This window comes from Saccopteryx bilineata, chromosome 10 (genome assembly GCF_036850765.1).
Source record: "Saccopteryx bilineata isolate mSacBil1 chromosome 10, mSacBil1_pri_phased_curated, whole genome shotgun sequence".
Classification (NCBI taxonomy): domain Eukaryota; kingdom Metazoa; phylum Chordata; class Mammalia; order Chiroptera; family Emballonuridae; genus Saccopteryx; species Saccopteryx bilineata.
In genome coordinates, this window is record NC_089499.1 from 14,235,320 (window position 1) to 14,257,889 (window position 22,570).

Here is a 22,570-nt window from a genome sequence, read left to right on the forward strand (position 1 = left end):
CCGCGTCCCTCCGCAGCCCAGGCAGACACAAGGCAGGGCAGGGAGGGGCAGGGAGGGGCAGGGCGGGGCAGGGGCTGGGGCTGGGGCGCCTGACTCGGGTCTTGGATTTGACAGCCTGGGAAAACGCCCTGGCCCCCACCCTTGAGAAGAGCAGCCTTGGGCCTGCGTGGGTCCCCTACATCTGGGTGCAGGTCATAGAGGAGCAGTGACATGGTCACCAGGGCTGGCAACGCCTGAGAGCGACTCTCTGAGCTTGTTGTGGGACCCTAGGGGGAACTGCGCCCAGGGGGCCACTATTCTGAGGTGCTGTGTGGAGTGCCCATGCCCTCTGCCCCAAGAATCGTCCTAGGTTCCCACAAAGGAGAGGGTGTGGCTGGCTGGTACGCCCATGGCGGGCAGTGTGACCCAGTGCTCCAGTGAGGATTGGGGGCATCCACTCTGCCCGCGCTTCAGGCGGAGAGCTGTTAGGCACGGGGGCTCTCCTGAGGACCCCCCACTCCTGCCTTGGGAAAGCTGACTTACCGGAGTGACAGGCCTTTCCTGGGGGGGCTTTCTTTTCCTCCATGGCTGGGCAGAGCAGGGGTCTTCAGGCCCGGCTGCACCTTTGAGGCCCACACTCAGATCGGGCTGGGCTGGGGTCTTTGAGGGACCCAGGTTTTTAAGCGCCCTCAGGTGATTCTAGGGGCAGCCAGAGCTGAGAATCACCGGGCTTGTAGGTGCAGCTGTCAGGTTTGAGCCCACACGGCTTCCTCCTGAGGGTCAGGTGAGCTCTCCTGAGATCAGGCTTGTAGCCAGGCTAGTTTGGTGGCTCTGAGCCTGGCAGCCCTGGCATCCGTTCCGGCATGCAGTCCTCCCAGGTTACTCCGGGGACTCTGCCACAGCCCCCTTTGCAGCCCTTATCCATAAGTGCAAGCTGTCTGCCCCCTGCACCCTCCCCCACCCTCCCGGGCTTCGGGCTCACTCCTTGGTCCTAGAATATACTGATAAGTGCTTGTAGGAGAAACACCTGTGTGAGGCTGGAGAATGGAACAGGTACAGACCCCACTGAGTTACAGTAAAATAGGAGCACGATTAAAGCGTGAGCACGTGGCAAAGCCATGTGTGTATAGCCTATGTAAGGCCATGGGTACTTTCCTTTGGCGTGGATTGCCTGCTTACCACCGCGAGGGGCTACGGCTATTTTCTTGATTCACTTGCTGCCGTGAGAAGCGGGTTTCCCTGTTTGCTCGCCCGCTTGCGGGAATCTAATAAACGGGAACGGCACACCGCTTTCCCGCTCCGCAGTTCCTCTACTGTCTGCCCGAATCAGTGTGGACCTGCCTGGCCTTGACCACCCGCATTACAGTGCTCAAACCAAAACAAAAAAAAACAGGTGGTGAAATCTCAGTATGTCCAAGTCCCAAATAAGCGACCTCTTAGTGACCTGTGTTTTCTTTGCATCTATTTGAGGGTCTGTGGATGCTCACTGAGATGCCTCAGCGTCACGGGGCGGCCACAATTCTCAACCAGTTGTCTGCCTGCATGCAGAGGTGTGAGGCAGTTGGGGTGGGGAGCAATGCCAGGGGAGGCAAGAGATGGCAAAGAGAGGGCCAGGGAGTATGGCGAAGGAGTGACAGAGGGACAGGGACACCGCCGAGTCCAGACCCTGGGGAGAACACTGGGGGGACCTCTCTGCCAGGGTAGCTGCTCCACTGTGCAGTGGGCACCCTGGGGCACAGTGTGACTAGCTGTGGGAGATCTGCGTTTTGTTTCTGGGTCAATGTTAGGTTTCCTGGGCTGACACACCCGGTCCGGTGTTGTTTGGGATGAACAACATGCCTGGTAGAACCCTGTATCCCTGTGACGGACAGAAAAGAGACTGCAGAAGCATCTCAGGCAGCGTACCCAAGGGCTGTGGGGTCAGGCACCATCCACAGCACACACCGTGCCTGTGGCTCTCATGGGGTGGGGGCTATGGTTCTGCATTTGGAAAGGGCTGGAATTCTTGTGGGAAAATGGTGAGCCAGACCGCTTTTGACAAGCCATTGGGCTGAAAGGGTCTCTGGCTCCCCCTAGGGTCAAGGTCCGGGGCTCCAGAGAGCATGCAGCACTGCTCCCACACTCCAGAGGCTGGGTGGTGGGTAGAGAATAGAGAACAGAGGCGCTGCCGGTAGAGAAGCAGTCCATCCACAAGAGGGCGCAGTTTTACGTGTTTATTTTTGGCAGGCAGGAAGGAAATCATTGCTAACAATGCTCGCCCCTGGAAACGTGCACATTCCACATGTAATATTTCCCGAGGAATGCTGGATTGCTTATCACATTCAAATGTCCCAACAGAAATCCATGACTACCCAGACACCAGCATCTCCACTACGTGGGGGGTGGGGAGGGGTTAGTCTGCAGAGAAGCTCCCTGGAGAATGGAACAGGTACAGACCCCACTGAGTTACAGTAAAATAGGAACAGAGGCAGCCAGTCAGTTTTGCACAGGCAACTAACTGCAAGCACTTCAAGCTCTCCACTGTTCTCTGGCCCTGGCATGCCACTGTCCGTCACAGCACCTTGGAAAGCAGAGGCACAAACGTCACGAGTGTTTGACCATACATAGGGCTGTGTGGTTCTGGATTTTATTAGAAAGCTGTCTTAAAAAAAGACAGGGTTGTAAATATGGTGCCAGGTTACCGACTTACAGATTTCATTTTTACACCCAAAGTTCGAAGGCTGTGACCATGACACATCAGTGTCATTAGGGAGTCCCCAACCATCTCCAAAGTCATCTCATCATAACTGCACCATGTCAAAGGAGCTTCCCCACCAACCATCAGCCAGGACAGGCGGTGTTCCTCTTTCGTATACAAACGCGTTGTTTATAAACAGCTAATGGGTGAGACCACAGACCAACACGTAGGATTCCAGAGTGACGGAAGACAGAGCAGTAACAACCTCAGATGTGCCTGGGCACCTCCCCTCAAGGCCCAGCCCAAATGTCATACATCATTGGGGCCGGAGTCTATGACCCAAGGTCTCCTGTTCCAGATCTTCATGTCAAAAATACTTGCCCAGAAGACTACATTCCAACCTGGCACAGACGGGACCATGGAAACTCAGGAGGTCAGATTTCTCTTTTGGCTAGAGTTAGGGATGTTTTGGTAACATGGGAAGTATATGGCACAGAGAAATCGCTAATTGGTTTCAATTAGGTTTTTAAAGCCCACAATTTAATAAAAGGTAATAATTAAAAAACAATACCCGTATTTACCTTAAAAAACATAAACCCCAAACATTCACCTCATTTCTCGGCCTTATGTTAGAAATCTATTGCTTCATTTACATGTAGATGATTAAAAATATATATAGATATAGATATTTTGATTATGTACATAAAGCAGAATCAGGAATTAAAATAAAAGTGGAATTTTGGAGTGTGGTCAAATAAGGTGCACAGAATCCAGAACCCTCAGAGGGTTCCCTGGTCCTCCCGAGACGTTCTGTGTCTGCGTGGCGGGAGCCGGCTCCGTCGTCCAGGGCCCCGCACTGGGTTCGGGCCTGGCGCGCCCGGTTTCAGGAACTACTAGGTAAAGTGTCTGGCTCAAGCCTGCCAGTGTCTTCACTCCATCTGGCACTATTTCTAGGTTCAGTTCCCCTGAAGTATTCTCAAATTTCTGTCCTCTCGGCCCCCTCCATTCTGAACAAGACCTTGCGATGCCCAACAGAGTAGGGGCACAGGTGAGGGTCTCGGGCTCTCATCACCACCCCAACGAGCTGCGTGTGGATTTCAGCACACATCAGACACTTGACTGCAACATTCACGACATTTAAGGCAGCGGGTTCATTTAATGACTAGTTCTCCAAATCAAGGTTTATGGCACGTGCAGATCTGCCACGTCACTGTCATTACCCATGGTCATGCCTAGCAAGGGACCGTTTCTATTTTCATTGGCATGTGGATTACTGGGTTCAGGACACTCAGAATGTTGGGAGACCGGGTAACCCCTGAACACTAACTTCTCAGTGCAGGGCAGTCCACAGACCAAAGTGCTGTGGCCAGGACGTGATTGGCAGCTGGCTTCACTATTTTGTGAATGAAAACATAAAAATAATTTTTTTTTTTTTTTTTACTACTTTGACACTCGATTTTCAGTCTTGTTAGTGCCAGTCGCTCCCACCAGTACTCTGGCGGAGGCCCAGCCCGCACAGGACTAAGGCAAGGGTGCCAACACGAAAAGGGTTCTTTTTAATTATTTTTAAGAGCAACACTTTATAGACTGTCTTATTGTCCAACAAGGAACATGGCACTGCTTAAAACATCTCACTGGCCGAGGCCGCACACGGAGCTCCCGCTCGGGGAAGGAGCCCTTCCTCTCCCTGACTCCGGCGGACGCGTCCCACGTCCGGACAGGCTCCCCCCACCGCCTGCTCAGAAAGAGGCTGTGCTTCCAAAGAGAAGACCTGGGCCGCATCAGCGGGGTGGCTGGCCGAGGCCACAGGTTCTCAAGGGAGAAGAGTCAGCTTTATCACAGGCTCTGACGCCGACTGCAGTTTAAAGTGAACACCGCCGCTGTGTGGTGTGCTGGCCCTTTGGACCCTTCTGCACTCCCGCGGCCAGCGCCGGGGCAGGGGAGAGCGGTGTGTCCGCAATGGGGCGGGACGCCTGTGTTTCTAACCCTGTCTGAGCGTGCAGCTTCGCAGTGAGCAGATTCTGAGCATAGGCACAGTGGCAATGAACAGTGTAACAGCCGCTGGTCAATTCCATTTGGTGGCAGCACGGTTAGCAGCAAAGAAAACCCCCAAACAGCTCCATGTGTATTCAGCTTTTGGAAAGGGTAGATTAAAAAAAAAAATCAATGAACAGATGATTTGTTTTCCTTTAAATCCAAGGGTTTCAGTTTCTTGCAACTGCTCTACTCAAAACAACAACAAAACAAAAAAAAGCATACAGAGGATGGCAAGTCCTGTGGAAGCAGAAGGGACATGACGCCACTTTTCAAGGGAAGACAAATGCGACCCCAAGAGCAATTTGTCACCATCAAAAATCATAATACAAAAGAATCTATTGTTTCCCAAAGCGTTGAGCCACACAAGTGCAGACATATCCCAAACCGGATCAGAAATGAATGGAGACACCAACTCCGTCACAAAAAAAACCCCTCCGATCGGCAGTCTGACCCTGCAGCTCGCCACACGGGCGGAGGAGCGGGCACGCCGGTGGGGGCACGGGCTCCTGTGACTCGCTCCCAGACCTCGCCACCCCTCCCCCCCAGGTTCTAGAAAATTGTCATCATTATCTTTTTAGAGACTCTAAGATAATAAAAGACTAAAAGATGACTGGAAATAGGTTGTGTAGAAAAATTAACTCTCAGCTTAAAATAACATTCAAAAAGGCACTTCATCCTGTAGGAAAGAGATTCCGAGTTGGGTCAGCAGCTCCGAGCTGCGGAAAAAGGGGACAGGTTGTCTGCTTGGAAGGTGAGGATAGTTGAAAAGAAGTCTGATAGGTATATCAAGCTTTTTTTTTTCCCAGTTTTTTTTTTCTTTTTGGTATGTTTTAAGAAAAGCAAATCCAGTAAAATGCATGTTCCTTTATGAAATTCGTTAAAAGAGTTCATTGTAAAATAGTTGTTTCTGTTCTTAAAAAAATGAAACAGGTAGGTGTGGCACATTGGCCCAGTGGCCTGGAGCACGAAGTGTCCTCACGCTCAGCCCTCCGGGCGGGAGGCCGGGCAGGTCCCGGGCGGGCAGGGGCTGCAGAGTGCGCAGGCGCGGCGGGCAGAGGCGGGGCTACCTGCTGCAGAGTCTGTGCAGCATGCTGTACACGTCGTCTTCCCGGCTCAGGCCCTCGAAGAAGGGAATGAGGTCCAGCAGCTCCGTGTCCGTCATGTCGTCGAACCAGGACTGCACAGGCACCTGGAAGACAGGGCGTGCAGGGGGCAGCAGAGCTGCATCGGGGCTGGGGGGTTGCTCCTGGCCTGACCGGGTGCTCGTGTTCTCATGAACCTCTCCTTTGGTAGGGAGGTCTGGGATATAACGGTCACCACCGCCCCATCATCGTTTTGTTTGTTCCCGCTTCCCAACTAAGACCGACCCAAAGGACCCTGGGTCGGGAGATGGCTCAGGAAGGCAAGCTTACCTGTACCCAGTTCACGTGCATTTGCCTGCTTCGTTTTCAGGCCGCAGAAAAGGTGGCCAGAGTGCAGAACACCTGCGAGCTAGCTTTGCTGCTTGTCAGTTTCCAAGCAAAACAAAACAAGATGCTGTCCATCAACCACCTCCTTGTACCTCAGAGAACCCGGAGTCAGAGGTTACCTGCCAACCACCGACACCAGGGGCCTGTGTAGAGGGGCCAGGAGGGTGCACTTAGGGTAACTGTGGCACCTTGGGGGCAAAGAGCTGTGGAGAACTTCCTCCCAGGCTTGGCATCGGCCAATTTAAAGGAGAAATACCACATTTCAGGCCATTCTGAAGCCACAGGCTCAGACAGGACTCTCCTTTCGTTTTAGACACAGGGGCGGTGGTATCCAGGGAGAAGAGATTTTAAAAAAAATTGGGGGAAATAAAAAATGTTTAAAAGTAATATTTTGACCCTTTTACAAATCTAAATACCGTTTACAAACATAATTCATTAGGTAATTTAAAAATTAAACAAGGTAAGGATTACCCAAAATTGACTACTCCCAAGGCAAGGGGCAGAAATGGGGGAGAGGGCCGTGACAGGCACAAACTTACCTACATCTATCTTTGTTGACAGGTTTGATGTTGGAACCATGTACGTGTATTACGTGGTTGAAATAAAATGAAACCATTAAGAAAAGAAAAGCAATAAACAAGAGCTAGGTGACATAAGCACAAAGAAAATTATTTTAAGTAATTAAAAAAAATAGGGTGTTGTCTGTCAGTTTCTCCAAAAAACCCTAAAAGAGTCTAATTGTCTTATTATTAGTAGTAATAATATTAGTACTGCTATTTTGAAGTTATTACACATACACCATAGAATAAATCGAATATGTAATGATGTTGATAGCTTTCAGAATTCAAGGTTTCAGCCCACAAGGGAATGTGAATACAAAAACAAATTAAATAGAAACTCTGTTATAACACTGAATTGGAAAAACCAATGTGAACTTATGATTTAGTTTATTTATTTATTTATTTTTTGTATTTTTCTAAAGTTGGAAACAGGGAGGCAGTCAGACAGAGTCCCGCATGCACCCGACCGGGATCCACCCGGCATGCCCACCAGGGGGCAATGCTCTGCCCATCTGGGGCGTCGCTCTGTTGCAACCAGAGCCATTCTAGCTCCTGAGGCAGAGGCCACAGAGCCATCCTCAGTGCCCGGGCCATCTTTGCTCCAATGGAGCCTCGGCTGTGGGAGGGGAAGAGAGAGACAGAGAGGAAGGAGAGGGGAGGGGTGGAGAAGCAGATGGGCGCTTCTCCTGTGTGCCCTGGCCGGGAATCAAACCCAGGACTCCAGCACACCAGGCCAACGTTCTACCACTGAGCCAACCGGCCAGGGCCAATATACATATTCTTGACATTAAAACTAAATCATGACCCTGGCCGGATCCTGGTCAGGTACATGCGGGAGTCTGTCTGCCTCCCCGTTTCCAACTTCAGAAAAAAAAAAAAAGAATATGTATATTTTAGCTCTGTTCAGTAGAAAGGGCGAGAAGCAAAGGATATTCCAGCAACAATGAGAACCCACCCAAACTGTGGTCTCTACCTACCGCTGCTACTAATAGGAACCAGGCTCCATAGAAAAATGGCTGATCATAGTGCTGACGCAGGAAAACGACAAGATGAGCCTGGAACACCCTGTTGTATCAGAAAGCAGGAAGCCATCAAAGGCTCCTGTTGTTTGATAGGGTGTCTACTGGCCAATGGTGAAGATTTAAGCATATAAAAGAATGATGAATGGATTAAATTGCAATAATTAAAAAAAAATTCAGGAGTTCATGATGCTAACCCCCCCCCCCCCAAAAAAAATCATTGGTTACTTTGGGAAGTTGCTAGAGCACCAACTCATTACTCTGAAATTGTAGAATTAAAGAAAAAGAACCAAGATTTTACCTTGGTTCTGAACTTTAGGGTATAAGAAGCGGTCAATGATGGCACGTCTAATTTAAAAAAAGTAGAATTCCAGCCAACAAGTGCAGAAGGAATGATGAAATTTCCAAATCACCATTTTGCAATTCCTAATGAAACGGGATGTAGGCGGTGCTTAGAGACTGCTTACATTTTAGGTGAGAGGGCGACAGGGAATTTTAACATGGACAAATCAGGCGAACAAAGGTCAGCTTGAAATCTTTAGAAGTGGGACAACCTGACATTATGTCCCCTGATGTGATACCACAAAGGCACATAATACCACCTATGATGTATTCTTCAAGCCCCCTCCCCAAATATATGTGTATATGTGTGTGTGTGTGTATGTGTGTGTATTAAAATTGAATCTTATCTGATTTAGCTTTGTGTTTAAAGAAAATACAGTGGCTAGAAAAGTATATCAAACACTACCATGAAGCTGCAGTCAGGCAAATCCAGAATGTAGAAAATTTCTACGGAGACATGTGACCAGAATTTCCTCAACAAACAAGAGGCATGAAAGACAAAGGGCTAGGGGAAGAAGTGTTAATATTATAAAAGATTTAAGAGACCAAGTAACCAAATGTCTCTTCTGAACTGTGATTCAAACAATCGAAATGGAAGAAAACACTTGGAGATAATAGGGAGTATATGAACACAGGCTGGATATTAGATATGAGACACTGTTCCTTTTGTCAGACTGTGATTATATTAAAAAGTAATCCTTATCTGTTACACTACAAAATGCATTACGTTGAATTTGATTAACTCATTAAAGTGAACAAATTAAATATCATTTATTTGAAGGTTTATTAAAATCATGATCATGCACTGACTGAATCTAGCCTGGACTCATTTTTTACATTGTAAGTGGAGCCACTAAGCTCTGGGCTCAAGAAGAGGGGCTTGTGTGCGCTTCTGTTGAGCCTGAGAAGCCAGGGCTTGGGAGGAAGCCTCCCATCCAGGGGCCGCTGCCTGCGCTGAGGGCCTGCTGTGTGGCTACTGCTGAGGGGACCGCAGTCAGTACCCGGCTGGCCGATCTTTCCTCCCCTGGAAACACAGGGCGCCAGGTGTCCTGTTCTCAGAGCCGTGCTGCACCTGGTGAGTAGACACAGAGCTGCCACGCTCCAGGGAGTTTTATGTAGGAAATGTTCCCATTGTATGCTTTTTACACATTATTACAAGGCAGTAAAAGCCTGGCAGCCTTATCCGAAGACCTTACTTAAGTGTTTTATTTACTCATGTTTAAGAAATACTTCCGCTGAAGATGTTACCCAGGCCTTCTGACGCGACCAGGGTCACCGAGGCCTTCCGAATCTTCCGAGGTCCTAAGAACTGGGCAGCAGCCAGCTCCGGAGGTTCATGACAGACAGAACCCTTCTCAGTAATGACACTAAAAAATGCTAAGCAGAAACAGGCTCACTGAGCACTTACCCATCACTAGCACGGCCCCTGAATCCGCCCCCAATCCTTCGAGATGAGCATTCCTGCAATTCCCATTTGACAGATGACGCAACGGAGGCCCAGGGAGGTCAGATAAAACCTGGTCAATGTCACGCCGTTGCCAAGTGGCAGGGTGGGGATTTCACCAAGGAAAAGGCCAAGAAACCCGGCCCAGGTGTTTGAAGGTACAAACGCGGTGGGCGCCCAGCAAGACGGAGCTCGGGCGGAGCCTGCGCTCGCTGTTGACCTTCGGCGCTACTTACTGCATTCTCGGGGTGGAAGATGTACGAGGCCGGGGAGTTGTCCACGATGATCACCTTGCTCAGCTCCCGCCCGAGGCGACTCAGGTCTTTCACGTAGTTCCCGCGGTGGAAAACACAGGATTCTCGGAAGAGCCGGGCCCGGAACACCCCCCAGCGGTCGAGCAGGTCGGCCACGGGGTCTGCGTACTGGAAAGCAGGCGTCGCAATGAAGGCGGGGCGCCCGGGGGAGAGCCCGGAAACCCTGACCTACGGCGGCAAGATGCAGCTTTCTTGTCTAGAAAGGGATTTAAGTCGGCCGATGTTTTAGGATCCTGGTTATTTTCCTCTCTGTGTCAGACACCCCAGATCCCTCCATTTCTCTCACTCCTATATCCAATCCATCAGAAATTCTTGTCAGTCCCATCTCCAAAAATATCTGGAGTCCACCTGCATCTCGCTCTGACCCTGTCATGGCCCTGGTCCAGGCCTCTGTGCTCTCGGTCTGGGGCGGCTGTGGGAGCCTCTAGAACCTTCCTCTTGGCCCGCTTTCCGGCCCACTCCCTTGGAATAAGGCCCATACTCCCCACCTCCGTTCCCCGTTCCTGCTGCAGCTGCGTGATTTCTGCAGCTCGAATCACATGAGCCACACTGGCTGTGACCATGGTCAGAACCAGTGTCCCCTCTGCCCAGAACAGTCTCTGCAGCTCTCTGCACGACCCTCCCTTGTATCCTCGTTTTTCAGGAATGGGTGCCCCGCAGCATCCATCCATCTAGAGTCCTCCCGCATCTTCCTTTCGGGGAAACTACTCTATCCCCTCACAGTGATTTCCCTCAGAGCTAACAAGCATGTGGGGTTATTCTAGTTTCTCTTCACTTGTAGGGCCCAGGCCTTGCCTGTTGTGGTCACCATGGCATCCCCAGCTCTTTGCTGAGTGCCTATCCCAGAGCAGGGGTCCAGTAAATACTGGTTTTGTCAGTGAATGAATGAGTTGACTCTTAAATTGGCTTGTGTGGCATGCAGCCACACTGCCCTCTAGAGGTGCTCTTGAAAATTGGGCCCGACCCGTGGTCCCTGTCTCAGGATGGGACCAAGACACCCACTTCCATTTCCTTGGAGCCCGGGGAATTGATGGGAGGAAGTCTGAGTCCAGTTTGTATCTGGGAACCATCCTGCTTGGCCCCCACTCAGGACGTGGGGAATCTCCCCCAGGGCAAGAGGAAATGGATAAAGAAACCAAGGGGTCACCCCTGAGGGAAAATCTGCAGAAATAAAGCTATCTAAAAAACAGAGGCAGAGTGAGTGGCTGGAGCCGGCGGCGAAAGGGTGGCTGTGCCCACCCCGGGGCGAGCCAGGCCTCAGCACCGCGCCGGAGGGCACGCCAGGTGTCGCCAGGCTCCAGCGACTCTGCCTGGGGCACAGAGCGTAATGAGGGCTGGTGCTGTGGGGACGGCCAGCAGGGGAAGGCATGGTGGCCCGAGTGCAGAACAGATGCCAGCGGGTGACAGAGCCACACCCTAGCTGCAGCTCTGACCCCAGGACAAAGTGCTCCTGTCTGTCCCCCGACATCCTGAGGGTGGCCGAGCCCACATGGGTGGGTGATGGGGGCTCATCCTGCGTGGAAAAGGTAGTTAATTTCCTCTTCTTCCTCAACACTGGTGTCGGCATTCATCTTTCAAGGGGAGGGTCGAGGTCTAGAGGCCCCAGGCCTAAGAGCTGAGCTGGGGGATGGAAGCTTGACGAGCACTGGGACTCTGCCGCCAGTTGTCTGCCGTGCGCCAGTGCCTCGAGTCGGGCTCGGCACACAGGAGGGACGCTGTAAATATCAATACCTGCTGGGCGGGTGAGTGGATGAAAGAAACTAGGATGAGGGCGCAGAGATGGAAGGGATCTGACAGTCAGCTCAGGGCTCCTGTTGGCCCCTCGGCGGTGGGCCAGGAGGTCACTGCACCAACGGTGCTGGCTGGGAGCTGAGCCAGACCCAAGCCCCGGGCAGTGCCCACCTGTCAGCACGACTCGTGCATCGGGGAGGAAAGAGGCCGGAAGGCTGAGCCAGGCTGGAGTAGCAGCATCGAGAGAAGGCCTGGAGACATATGGCGGGGCAGGTGGGAGCAGTCCAGGAAGAGTCTCAACAAGGGTGTTTCAGCGGGTGCTGGGGACGAGCCAACAAGGAGTGTTTTCAATTTGCCAGAGAAAAAACAACTCTCCGTCCGCTGACACGGGTGCAGTCTTCCTGTTTACGACTTCCTCGTTTGTCACTTCAGGCTCCTCAGCGCCCCAGAGCACGGGCAGAAGAGCCACGGACACTACAGCACCGCCAGTCTCGGGGCCACTCACATGCCAGAATCCGCCAGGGAAGAGTCCGTCTTTCCCGAGGTCACGCTCTCTATTTAACTGGCAAGAGTAAGGCCTGTATTTTGGATTCGTGTCTACGGGTTCCCAAGCCTGGCAGGATGCTGTGCAGGTGAGGGTCTCTCTCACCGCGGCCATGGCAGAGAGATGGCCCTAAGCAGGAATGCCCCGGCTGGCTGAGCAGCATGCCTGGGAACCCAGAGCCACAGACCCCAACATGCAGAGCAGGGAGCCATCTAGACACAGGACACGGGGGAGGCAGCTGCACGCGAGTCCTACAAGCAGGTCTTAGACAGGCGGATGGCTAACGGGGGCTCCACAAAGCTCATCGTCGGGGCCACTCCGAGTCTCTGAGGTGCCCATAGAGACACCAATGGTGGACTAACAAACAGAGTTAAGACCTGAGAAATGGTGCCTGACCAGGCCGTGGTGCAGTGGATAGAGCATTGAATTGGGATGCAGAGGGCCCAGGTTGGAAACCCTGAGGTCGCTGGCTCATCCTGCTTGAGTGTGGGCTTACCAGCTTGAGCACAGGGTTGCCGGCTTGAGCCCAAGGTCACTAGCGTGAGCAAGGGGTCATTCACTCTGCTGTAGCCCCCCCAAAGCCCCGTCAAGGCACATATGAGAAAGCAATCAATGAACTAAGGAGCCATAACAAAGAATTGATGCTTCTCATCTCTCTCCCTTCCTGTCTGTCCCTGCCTCCCCCACCCCCGTCACAAGAAGAAAAAGGCCTGAGAGATGGTCATGGCCAGCACCTTCCCTGAGGAGTGGGGCCCACCTGTCTGTCCTGCACAACACGGACACACTAAACCATATTGAGAATCCCTGTGAACCTGGTAATTCCCTTAAACAGTGGGAGAGGGCAAAGAAACCACTATCTGGTCAGAGATTCATATCAAGCTAGAGGGTGAATCATGTGTCAATTATTTTATCATCACTAATAACTGGTAATAAACAATGAACATGAAGAGCACGCACCATGTGACAGTGCCCAGTGCAGCACAGAACACAGCAGGTGCCCATGAACACGTTCTGCATGAGTCAGGCACTATTCTAAGCCCTTTGTGTGCATTAATTTGACCAATCCCACAAACTAGATGACGTTCTCCCCAATTGATAGAAGAAACTGAGGCACGAGAAGCGCACTAACTTGCCTGAGATCACAGGACTCTTTAGCACAGTCAGAACGCCCATTCAGCCCAGGCAGGAGGGTTGGTCGGTCACTGGCACTGACCTCTCCTACAAACCCGTGTGAGCTAACCCAAGGGCACAGAGGCTGAGCTTCTACCATCTGATTGCCAGGAAACCGGGTCGAGATGGTGACACCTTTTATGGTTACGCTGGACACATTTGTGATTTCCTGCTCTGTGGACAACCAGCTTTAAGTGACTTCCTGCAGCAACTTCATGGAGCATTGTTCCAAGTGCTCCCTGTCACCATGGCAACCCAGAAGCCTTGCAGGCTGGTGCGATGCACATGGCCTGCATCCATCCCATCTGGGGTGGGAATGTGTCACCATAGAAACAGCTTCCCCCCACCTTAACAAAGGGCTGTTTGACAGATAGGGGCCGGGGTGGAGGGGCTGGGGGTTCGGGCTGGGAGCAGACCCACCTTGGCCAAGCTGGCAGTAAAGAGCACACACTCGAAGAGCTGCCCCATCCTCTGGAGGAACTCGTCCACATGTGGCCGTTTCAGCACATACACCTGCAACGGTAGGGGGCGCTCTGGTCAGTGGGAGCGGCTATGAGGATGGCCGGGGCCCCAACACCGCTGGGGAAAGAATTCCCACGACGGCTCCTGCCTCCTGCCCCTGGGGGCTATGTACGGCATGAAGACCCCGATCTGGGGACGGGCGGTGTACTCCAAGGTGGCACTTCACACCAGACACACTCCTCAGACTCGGCTCAGGTCTGAGCGCGGGGCAGACACCCCTCCAGGGGAGAAAGGAAAGTTGACCGTGGTCCCGAGGATCGTGGGGCTCTGCGAAACCAGGGAGGGGAAGGGTGGTGCTTGGTGTGTGAGAAATGACTCCTTCAGTTCACATGGGTCTCTCGGCACGTGCTCCGTGCTCCGGCTCGGGCTCTATGTGGACACAGGCCATGGTCTAGGGGAGTCCTTTTGGAGGTCCGGGACTGCCTTGTGGGGACCCTGGCTGGAACACCGCCCTGGGAGGGAGACCTGCAGAGGAAGCACCCTCCTGCTGGGCTGGGGAAGGCGCCCACTGGACGCCACAGAGGCTACTCTGCCTGGGCTTGGTGCCAAAGTGAATATCACAGGCCCCAGAAATAAGCCATCAGGACGGCCAGCGAGCAGAGGGGGGCAAGAGGAGCCCTCTCTCGAGAGCCTGGGCTCTGGGCTCCTGCCTGCGGAGCCTGAACAGATCAGGAGGAAGAAAGGGGGACGGCTGAGAAGGCAGAGCTGGTGAGCAAGGACAGAGGAGGGGGGAGGAGGGGAGAACTAATTAAAACTTGAATAAATTCTATTCAAAATCAGCCACTTCCCTAAAATACACCAAGCTGGTTAAAAATTCAGTTCAGTTCGTGTTCACTGAGCCTCAGCTCTGTGCTCAGCCCGAAGCAATTAGAACAAAGCAGGCCTTGCCCTTAAAGGGCTCACACTAGAGCAGACACACACACAAATACATGAAAACACACAGGCACACTGAGAGGTGTAGTAGAGGGGTGCGCTAAGGACAATTCACTCCGCTCCCAGGGGAGAGAATCGCAGGAGCTGATATTTGGCCTGGACCCTGATGGATGAGTCGGAGGTCACCAGGCCAATAAGGATCAGTGAGCTTCTTCCAGGCAGAGGAAACAGTGTAAGCATGAGACAGGACTGAAAATCCTTGGGGTGCGAGGGAACAGCCAGGGCCCTTCGCGACCAGCCCTTCAGAGACAATGGTCATCGAAGAGGGGAGACGGGGGTGGGGGGGATAGGAGAAGTGGCAGAAGATGACGGGTGGAAGACAGGTCAGAGAAGCGTGCGCGGGGCTGTGCATGGCCGTGGGGGCAGCCGCACCTGCTACAGGAGGAGCAGCAGCGGGGGGGGGGGGGGCGCCCACCACTCAGAGGCTCTGCTGTGGGCAGTGGAATCCCTGGAGAGCCGGGACGAGGTGGGAAACTCATGGCTGGCTGAGAGAGAAGCGAGCCTAGGTCTGTGGCCAAGGGTGTCGCGAGGGGCCGGAGGAGCAGACTGGGTGGGGGTGGGTGCCAGTAGCTCTGTGGAGCTGGGTGGCCGGGTGGGGGCCGAGGGCAGGGCCCGGGGCTGCAGTAGCTCCAGGCGCTCCCTCTGCCCATGACACTCTTGGAGGAAACACTGTGGCCTGTGGCCCTCAAGTCTCCCTGGGAAAACTGCTTGGAAAGCAAGCTTTGCTCCGTGCAAAGGGCAGGAGGCTGATCTGGGAGCTCTGGAGCTGGCGGCTCTGGCCGAGAGGAGGGTGCTGGGCCTGGAGGCCGGCGTCCAGGCCCGCGTCCCCGTGCAAGTAACCGAGAATAGGCCCATTGGGACCTGCACAGCCTATCCTGGATTACTTGAACGAGGCCACGGCCTTCGCCAGGGCTCTGGTCCTCCTCTTGGCGCCTGTGGCTTCATTCCCTCAGGAGAGAGAGTTTTTGATCCCAGCCCCGGTGCCCTGGGGTATCTATCGCCAAGTGAATCACAGAACAGTCTGGAGGGAGGCTAGGGGAGCTGGGCTGGCTCCTCCAAGAATGGTCTGGCCATAGCAGGTCAGGCCAGAGGGTCATGCTCACAGTCACGTAGCCTTAATGTCTTTCCTAATCCTTGCCATGCCAGCGGGCAGCCTCTCCTTTGTCTCACTACTTTGTAACATGAGCCAAGATAATAAATGCAGAAGCCTTAACTGCTCCTCAGATGCTAAGTTAATTCAGTTGATGCTTTTGCAAATGTTTTAAATGCCCAAGTGCCTGTCGTTTTGGCTCCCTGATGGCTTTTAAAAGCTTGAAGTGTGGAGATGCTAGGGACAAAGCTGCCTTTTCCAGGGACGGCTTCCTGACAGGACCTCCTGGTAGAGGAGGAAAGGGACGGAAATGTCAGGGAGAGAGCCCCGGAAGTCGCCTTTCGATTCTTCACGCTGCATGACCTGGAAATAGCACTCTCTCTGGCTGCGACAGTTTCCCCACCTGGACAAGGAGGAGGCTGGACCAGCTGATTTCCAAGGCCTTGCCAAGTTCTGACACCCTACCCTCCAGGACTAGAGACAAGGGCCATCATTAAGGAAAGACATCCTGTTGTGGCTCAAGCAGCAAAAGATATTTCCCTTTCTGGGATATAAATGCATCATCAGTCCAGAGCCTCTCTCTTTAAGACCACAGGGCCGACAGGAAGATGGTCAGATTGCCCCTCTGGGAAACCCGATAGAACTCCCCTCATTACTCGGCCTCCAAGGCTACTTACTTTTCCTACAATGTTTCCAATATATTCATAAATGAAGCTATTCCCGGGGAAGCTTTAGGTAGATAAGGGGAAAAAATCAGAACAAAGATGCACACTGACCGACTAGGGTATCTTTCTTCAATGCTGCCTGCGGATCCCCAAAACTCACACCTCTCCCCCTTTCTCTTTGGGCGGGGTTTCTGCTAACGAGTCACTGGAGAACAGGATGCAGGAGGGACAAAAACAGGCTGGAGAGGCTGGCATTGGAAATGGACACTTTTCCTGAGAATCCACCGTAACTGGGTGACTTGTGGCATTTTCCTGTTGCCTGCTAGGAGAGTAGCCGAAAGCAATTACCCTAGGAAGTTAATTAGACCATCAAGCTAGACCAGTGGGGGTTATGGAAACTTCTAAATGTCTTCATCAAATCAAAGAACCATTTGAAGTTGCAACCACATCTAATATGTACAAATAGATTAGCATTTCCCTTATAAGCTCAGTGTAAAACAAATTCATGAGTGAAAAAAGCAGAAAACCATTGTATTTATTTTAAAAAATTTGCCTCTTTTTGATTCAATAATGAGATTATTACCGAAACGGGAATTTGAAAATAAAGCTCAGAAGCAATGTTATTACTAAAAAAAACGCTAACTGTAACTCCGACCTAGCTTTGATTCCTTACCTGATGTATAGTTCCATCGATTTCAACCGGAACAATAAAATCAGCATTACTAATAGGCTAGAGAGAAAAGAAACTATAATTAATCACACTGAGAGGTTGAAATAAAATGGAAAATTTTAGCAAGAAAAAAGCTGGCCTGTACCAGTGTTTTATTTATTTATTTATTTTTTAAAGATTTTATTTATTCATTATAGAGAGGGAAAGAGAGAGAGAGAGAAAGAGAGAGAAAGAGAGAGAGAGAGAGAGAAGGGGGGAGGAGCAGGAAGCATCAACTCCCACATGTGCCTTGAGATCAGGCAAGCCCAGGGTTTTGAACCGGCAACCTCAGCGTTTCCAGGTTGACGCTTTATCCACTGCGCCACCACAGGTCAGGCTGTACCAGTGTTTTTATTATTGGAAAAAAAAAACCAAAAAACAGTCCAGGAGAAGGACCTTATAGTATGTCTGGGTTCCTTAAAATAAGCACAAGCAGAAAAGCATGTTATTTTTTTGTTCTGCATATCGTTACGTTTTCAACATCTTTGTTCAACTTCCTTATCGCCTGCCTTGGCCTCCACCACAGAGGGTAGAGGGGCCTGCCTGCCTTCGCCTCCACCACAGAGGGTAGAGGGGCCTGCCTGCCTTCGCCTCCACCACAGAGGGTAGAGGGGCCTGGCTGGGGGGGCGGGCCCCCCAGGAAGTCAGCTCTCCTCTAAAGCCCCGCCGGGATAACAGGGAACCACTGTCGGCCACCAGAGGGAAGCGATCAGAGCCCGAGGGTCCTACGGGGCAGTGCTACCTGGGGGACAGTCATTAATACTGGACCTACCAATGCCAGCTGCCCTGTCATAGGCAGGAGAGGCTCAGGCCAAGGACACAAAGTGGGGGCGAAGCTCTAGGCCACACACTACGACCTTGGGCAGGCTCTTCCTCTCTCTGGACCTCAGTTTCTCCTCTCTCCCATCGCTACTGCGACGGGTCTCTACAATGTTCATGGCTCCATCCAGTCCCGAGCATCAGGGCGTTCAGGCCACCCTAGCCAGCTCTGGTCTAAGTAACACAACACCCAGCACACTCCCAAACTGCTGGATATTTTGAAAAAGGCTGACAATATTAATGATGTTTACAACCGTTCAAATAGGATTCTTCAGCATTCACTATGTTCTCAATGATGAACTCACACATAATTCTAAATGGAATTCCACAAATTAGATAGAAAACGACTCAAATGAAGAGGCCCGAGAGAATCATCAGGCTGCAAACCCCTGGGACAAGTAGGAGGGATGGAGGGAAGACCCTGCGTGTTGGCCGCTGGGTGGAAGTGTGGGGGACAGACTCTCAATCAGACTCTGAATTGGGGTCTGCCTTGAAGCCCTCCACTGGACAAACACGCAGTCTTCTTCGGTATGTAAACTGAAGAAATGTGGGAAACACAAAACCGTAGAACCACTACTAAGCACATGGCAGAGTGCCTGAGGTCTGAGATAATAGTTTATTCACTCCTATGGCTGGAAGGCCAAGGATGAGTTCACAACTAAAATAATTTTCCAGCTGTAACACAGAATCATGCTCAAAAAACAAAAGGAGACTCGACTGACGGAAGAAGCTCTCACAAGGCATGAGATCGTGAAATCGTATTCCACCAAGTATATTAAATGAAAAATCACTCCCCAGCTCACAGCAAGCATCTGTCCTTGACTCCCTCTCACTGCTGGTGTCAGGGAGGCCAAAGTAATTGTGTGTGTGTGTGTGTTTCCGAAGTGAGAAGCAGTGGGGAGGCAGGCAGACAGACTCCTGCATGCACCCAACTGGGATCCACCAGGCATGCCCACCAGGGGGCGATGCTCCTCTGCAATCAGAGCCATTCTAGCGCCTGAGGCAGAGGCCATGGAGTCATCCTCAGTGCCCAGGCTAACTTTGCTCCAATGGAGCCTTGGCTGTGGGAGGGGAAGAGAGACACAGAGAGAAAGGAGAGAGGGAAGGCTGGAGAAGCAGATGGGCACTTCTCCTGTGTGCCCTGGCCAGGAATCAAACCCAGGACTTCCATATCCTGGGCCAATGCTCTACCACTGAGCCAACCGACCAGGGCCCAAATTAATTTTTATGTATTGATTTTTAGAGAGAGAGAGAGAGAGAGAGAGAGAGAGATTGATCTGTTGCTCCACCCATCCAGGCATTCATCCGTTGATTCTTGTATACGCCCTGACCGGGAATTGAACCTGCAACCCTGGCACATTGGTGGTGCTCTAACCAACTGAGCTACCTGGCCGGGGCCAAAGCTGGGGTTCTTCACTTAGGTCCGTGAGCCTGTGTGTTGTACTGATGTACATTTTCAAGCAGAGAGGATCACAGTCTTTGGATTCTCAGAGGGCTCTGAAATGCCCACATTAATGAGAAGATGCTGTTCATACCAGCTTGTCCTGTGAATGCCCTGCGACCAGGCCCTGGAGACACCGAGGACTGCCAAGGCCCGCCTTTGGAGCCAGGAGCCCTCGGTAGCCTTGGGCGGTCTGGCCAGCGTTGCCCACACTCCCAGAGCTGCTTGGAGGGGGGGGGGCTGTCTGTGCTGAGACAGGCAGAGACCCCTGCTCTACAGGGCTCCCCTCCAGAGGGACCTGAAAAAGTTCTGAGAAACTGGCTCAGGGGGGAGAGGGGAGGCTTCCAGTGCCTTTCAGAGCTGAGCTGGGCCCTAAGGCCACTGCAGCCCCTGGACCAGCCCTGGAGGGCCCGCGAGGTGTTGAGGGAGAGGCAGAACCATATGGCCTAGAGGCCAGACAGCCCGTCCCACACTGCTCAAGTGCATGGGGCCCCTCCTCCACTCTCCCACAGCGCTCCACGACCAGCCCTTGGCCTTGTCCCGTCAAGGAAGGCCACTGTTCAGTGAGAGCGGCACCGGGAAAGGAACTGCTGGCATTCAGGCCCGCAGGTAAATGCCACGGCTCTTTCACTTCCCATAATGCCATAAAGGAATGATGACGGCTCACACGAGGCACCTGGCCCATCACGACGGAGCCCTTCACTCTCTCAGTGGAATGAGGGCGGCACTGGGCTGGGATACGGGGTGGCACGCGGTCCAGCTGGCCGGCGGGGAGTAGAGCCACTCCACCGCCAGAAACTGCCCGAGGCGAAGAGGACCAGGACCCTCAGCATGGTCTCTGCTCCCCAGCACTCCGACCCCCCATTCCCAAACCTTTCCGTCACGTGCCTCTTTGAAATAATTAATTCCATTTCAAAAAATGGTTAATTAACCCATTTCTTCCTTTTTTTTTTTTTTTTTTAAAAAAACCTCATTTCTTAATAGTGTAAGTACAGCTATTCTGCATGGAGGCCCTCTGGTAATTTGTAATTAAATATTTTTAATTGAACTTGTTGGGGTGACACTGCTTAAGAAAATGATACAGGTTCCAGGTGCACAATTCCACAGCACATCATCAGTGCACCGCACTGTGTGCTCCCGACCCCAGGTCCAGCCTCCGTCCACCACCATTCATCCCCCTCGACCCTCCCCCCCCCCCCCCCCCGCACCCCACCTGCAATCAGCACACTGTTGCCCGGGTCCATGGGTTTGGGTTTTCTTTCCCTTTTTCTGTTTTGCTCAATCCCTCCACCTCCTAGCCGCACCCTCCCGATGTAGAGTTTTTGCTGTTCTCCTGACAGGGAGCTGGCGAGCGAGGAAGGCGACAGAATTAAGTCTCTCTGATGCTCACCTGGCCATCACCGAAGCCCCGAGCCCTTCGGGCCAGAAGTCGTGCCGGTAGAGACTCATTGAGCTCCGAAGCTTATACACTTCCCAGCAACGTCTTATCGGGAACATGGTCAGAACCAGCGGCTGAACCTGCTTGGAGGCTGTATCTCTGGAAGTCTTCTTCAGTGTTGGACAGCTTTCAAACACTGGGCTGGGAAAACTTCCAGGATGGCAGGTTGCTCTGACAGTGCCTCCCTTACCCCTTCCCGATAAAACATATGGCACTCTGGTTACCTTGACAAATACACCGTGGTGTCCTGGGCCGCTGGTGCACTGCCTGCCTCGTGCCCCCCGAAAGGCCTTCTGCAGGGGTTCAAGTGTTGGGAACTCAAACCTCATACACAAGGAGGAGGTCTCAGTGGGATTAGAAGCCCAGCACTTTTTCCCCCCCAAACTAATTATATTAATATTCAACTACCTGAGTTAATGTTCACTTGAGTTAATAAACAACTGTGAGTGGGGGTTTCTTCACGAACAATGAAGTCATCCACGAACAATCATAAGCTTTCATCCAATTGTGACCAGAGCCCCGAGATCACCGATGGTTTTCGAATGTTGATTTACCTTGAATGAGCTGTGCACCAATGTTTCATCTAAATCAATGACCACACATTTCTTTCCATAGTCAAGCACCGTCACCTCTGGAAGGAGGTATTTAGCTGGTGGCTGAAGGGAAATAAGAATCGTTACTATTACTTTGATGTAAAAGACAAACCGATCCCCTTATTATTGTATTATACTAGGTCAATGAGGTTAAAAAGGAAACCAAACATTTCAATGCCTGGCCAAGCACATCATGGACTTTTATTAACATTAACAGGAATACGCAGTTTGCAACTGAAGTTTTACCAAATACCGTGCCACTGTCTGAGTGGCTATGATAGGGCTTTGGAATGAGACAGACCTGGGTTTGGATATCAGCTCTGTCTCTTTCTTGGCTGTAAGTTGGGATAACAGTATCTATCGTGAAAGGCTATTGTTATCAGCTATAATTGCAATAAAATGCCCACAGTCTGCTTGGCACATATATGGTGGTTACTGCTATTATTAAAATGAAATATGCAAATGAATGACTATAGAAATGAATGTTTAATTATAATAGATACTCTATGCAGGCCCATTTCTTGAGGTCACATTTTATCTGAAATTCACTGTGGTACATACATAATCTGCAGAGCTATATTGGAACCACAGGATGTGTATATATATATATATATGTATATATGTATATATATTTAGTGATTGAAATTTTCAGAAACTTGAAGAGAAACTATAGATCCACCAATAAAATGCAATCCAAAGGACCTCCAATAACAGGAAACAGAACTAGAACTTTCCCAGGTTCAGTGCCCTGCCTTGCGCCTGCCCCACAGTGGTGTGAGTGAATATAGCATTTTTTACCTCTTGAATTCTGTCTCTGGAAGTTATACTTTAATCCACATGCTGTGTGTCAGCCAGAAAATCTATTTATACGTCTTTGTAGTAGCTGACTCTAACCTTGTGATAAAAGGTCATAAAGAATTACTAAAGCACTAGATTATCTTCAGACAACCTCATTCTTTCTGGAAGTGATTTGAAGTGTTTCAGTTTACTTTGTGGCATAATCAATATCCAATGTTAACAAGCTAATTCTCTGCCCTGGAAGAAAGTCAAGCTCTGTTCAATATTGAATGCAAA

The 22,570-nt window shown here is 51.4% G+C and overlaps 1 protein-coding gene across 3 annotated transcripts in view; it reads right to left on the reverse strand.

Annotated features, from left to right (window-relative positions):
* Positions 1–2,177: 2,177 nt before the first annotated feature.
* CTDSPL (CTD small phosphatase like) overlaps positions 2,178–22,570 on the reverse strand; it is a 129,104-nt gene continuing 108,711 nt past the window's right edge. For 2 of the 3 annotated variants that reach the window (XM_066244413.1, XM_066244414.1), the window contains exons 4-8: positions 21,458–21,559; positions 17,170–17,226; positions 13,707–13,799; positions 9,764–9,949; positions 2,178–5,882 (exon numbers count right to left, since the gene is read on the reverse strand). In XM_066244413.1, the coding sequence (XP_066100510.1) occupies positions 5,757–5,882; positions 9,764–9,949; positions 13,707–13,799; positions 17,170–17,226; positions 21,458–21,559 (564 nt within the window). In that variant the 3' untranslated portion in view covers positions 2,178–5,756. The other variant, XM_066244415.1, reaches the window with a different exon arrangement.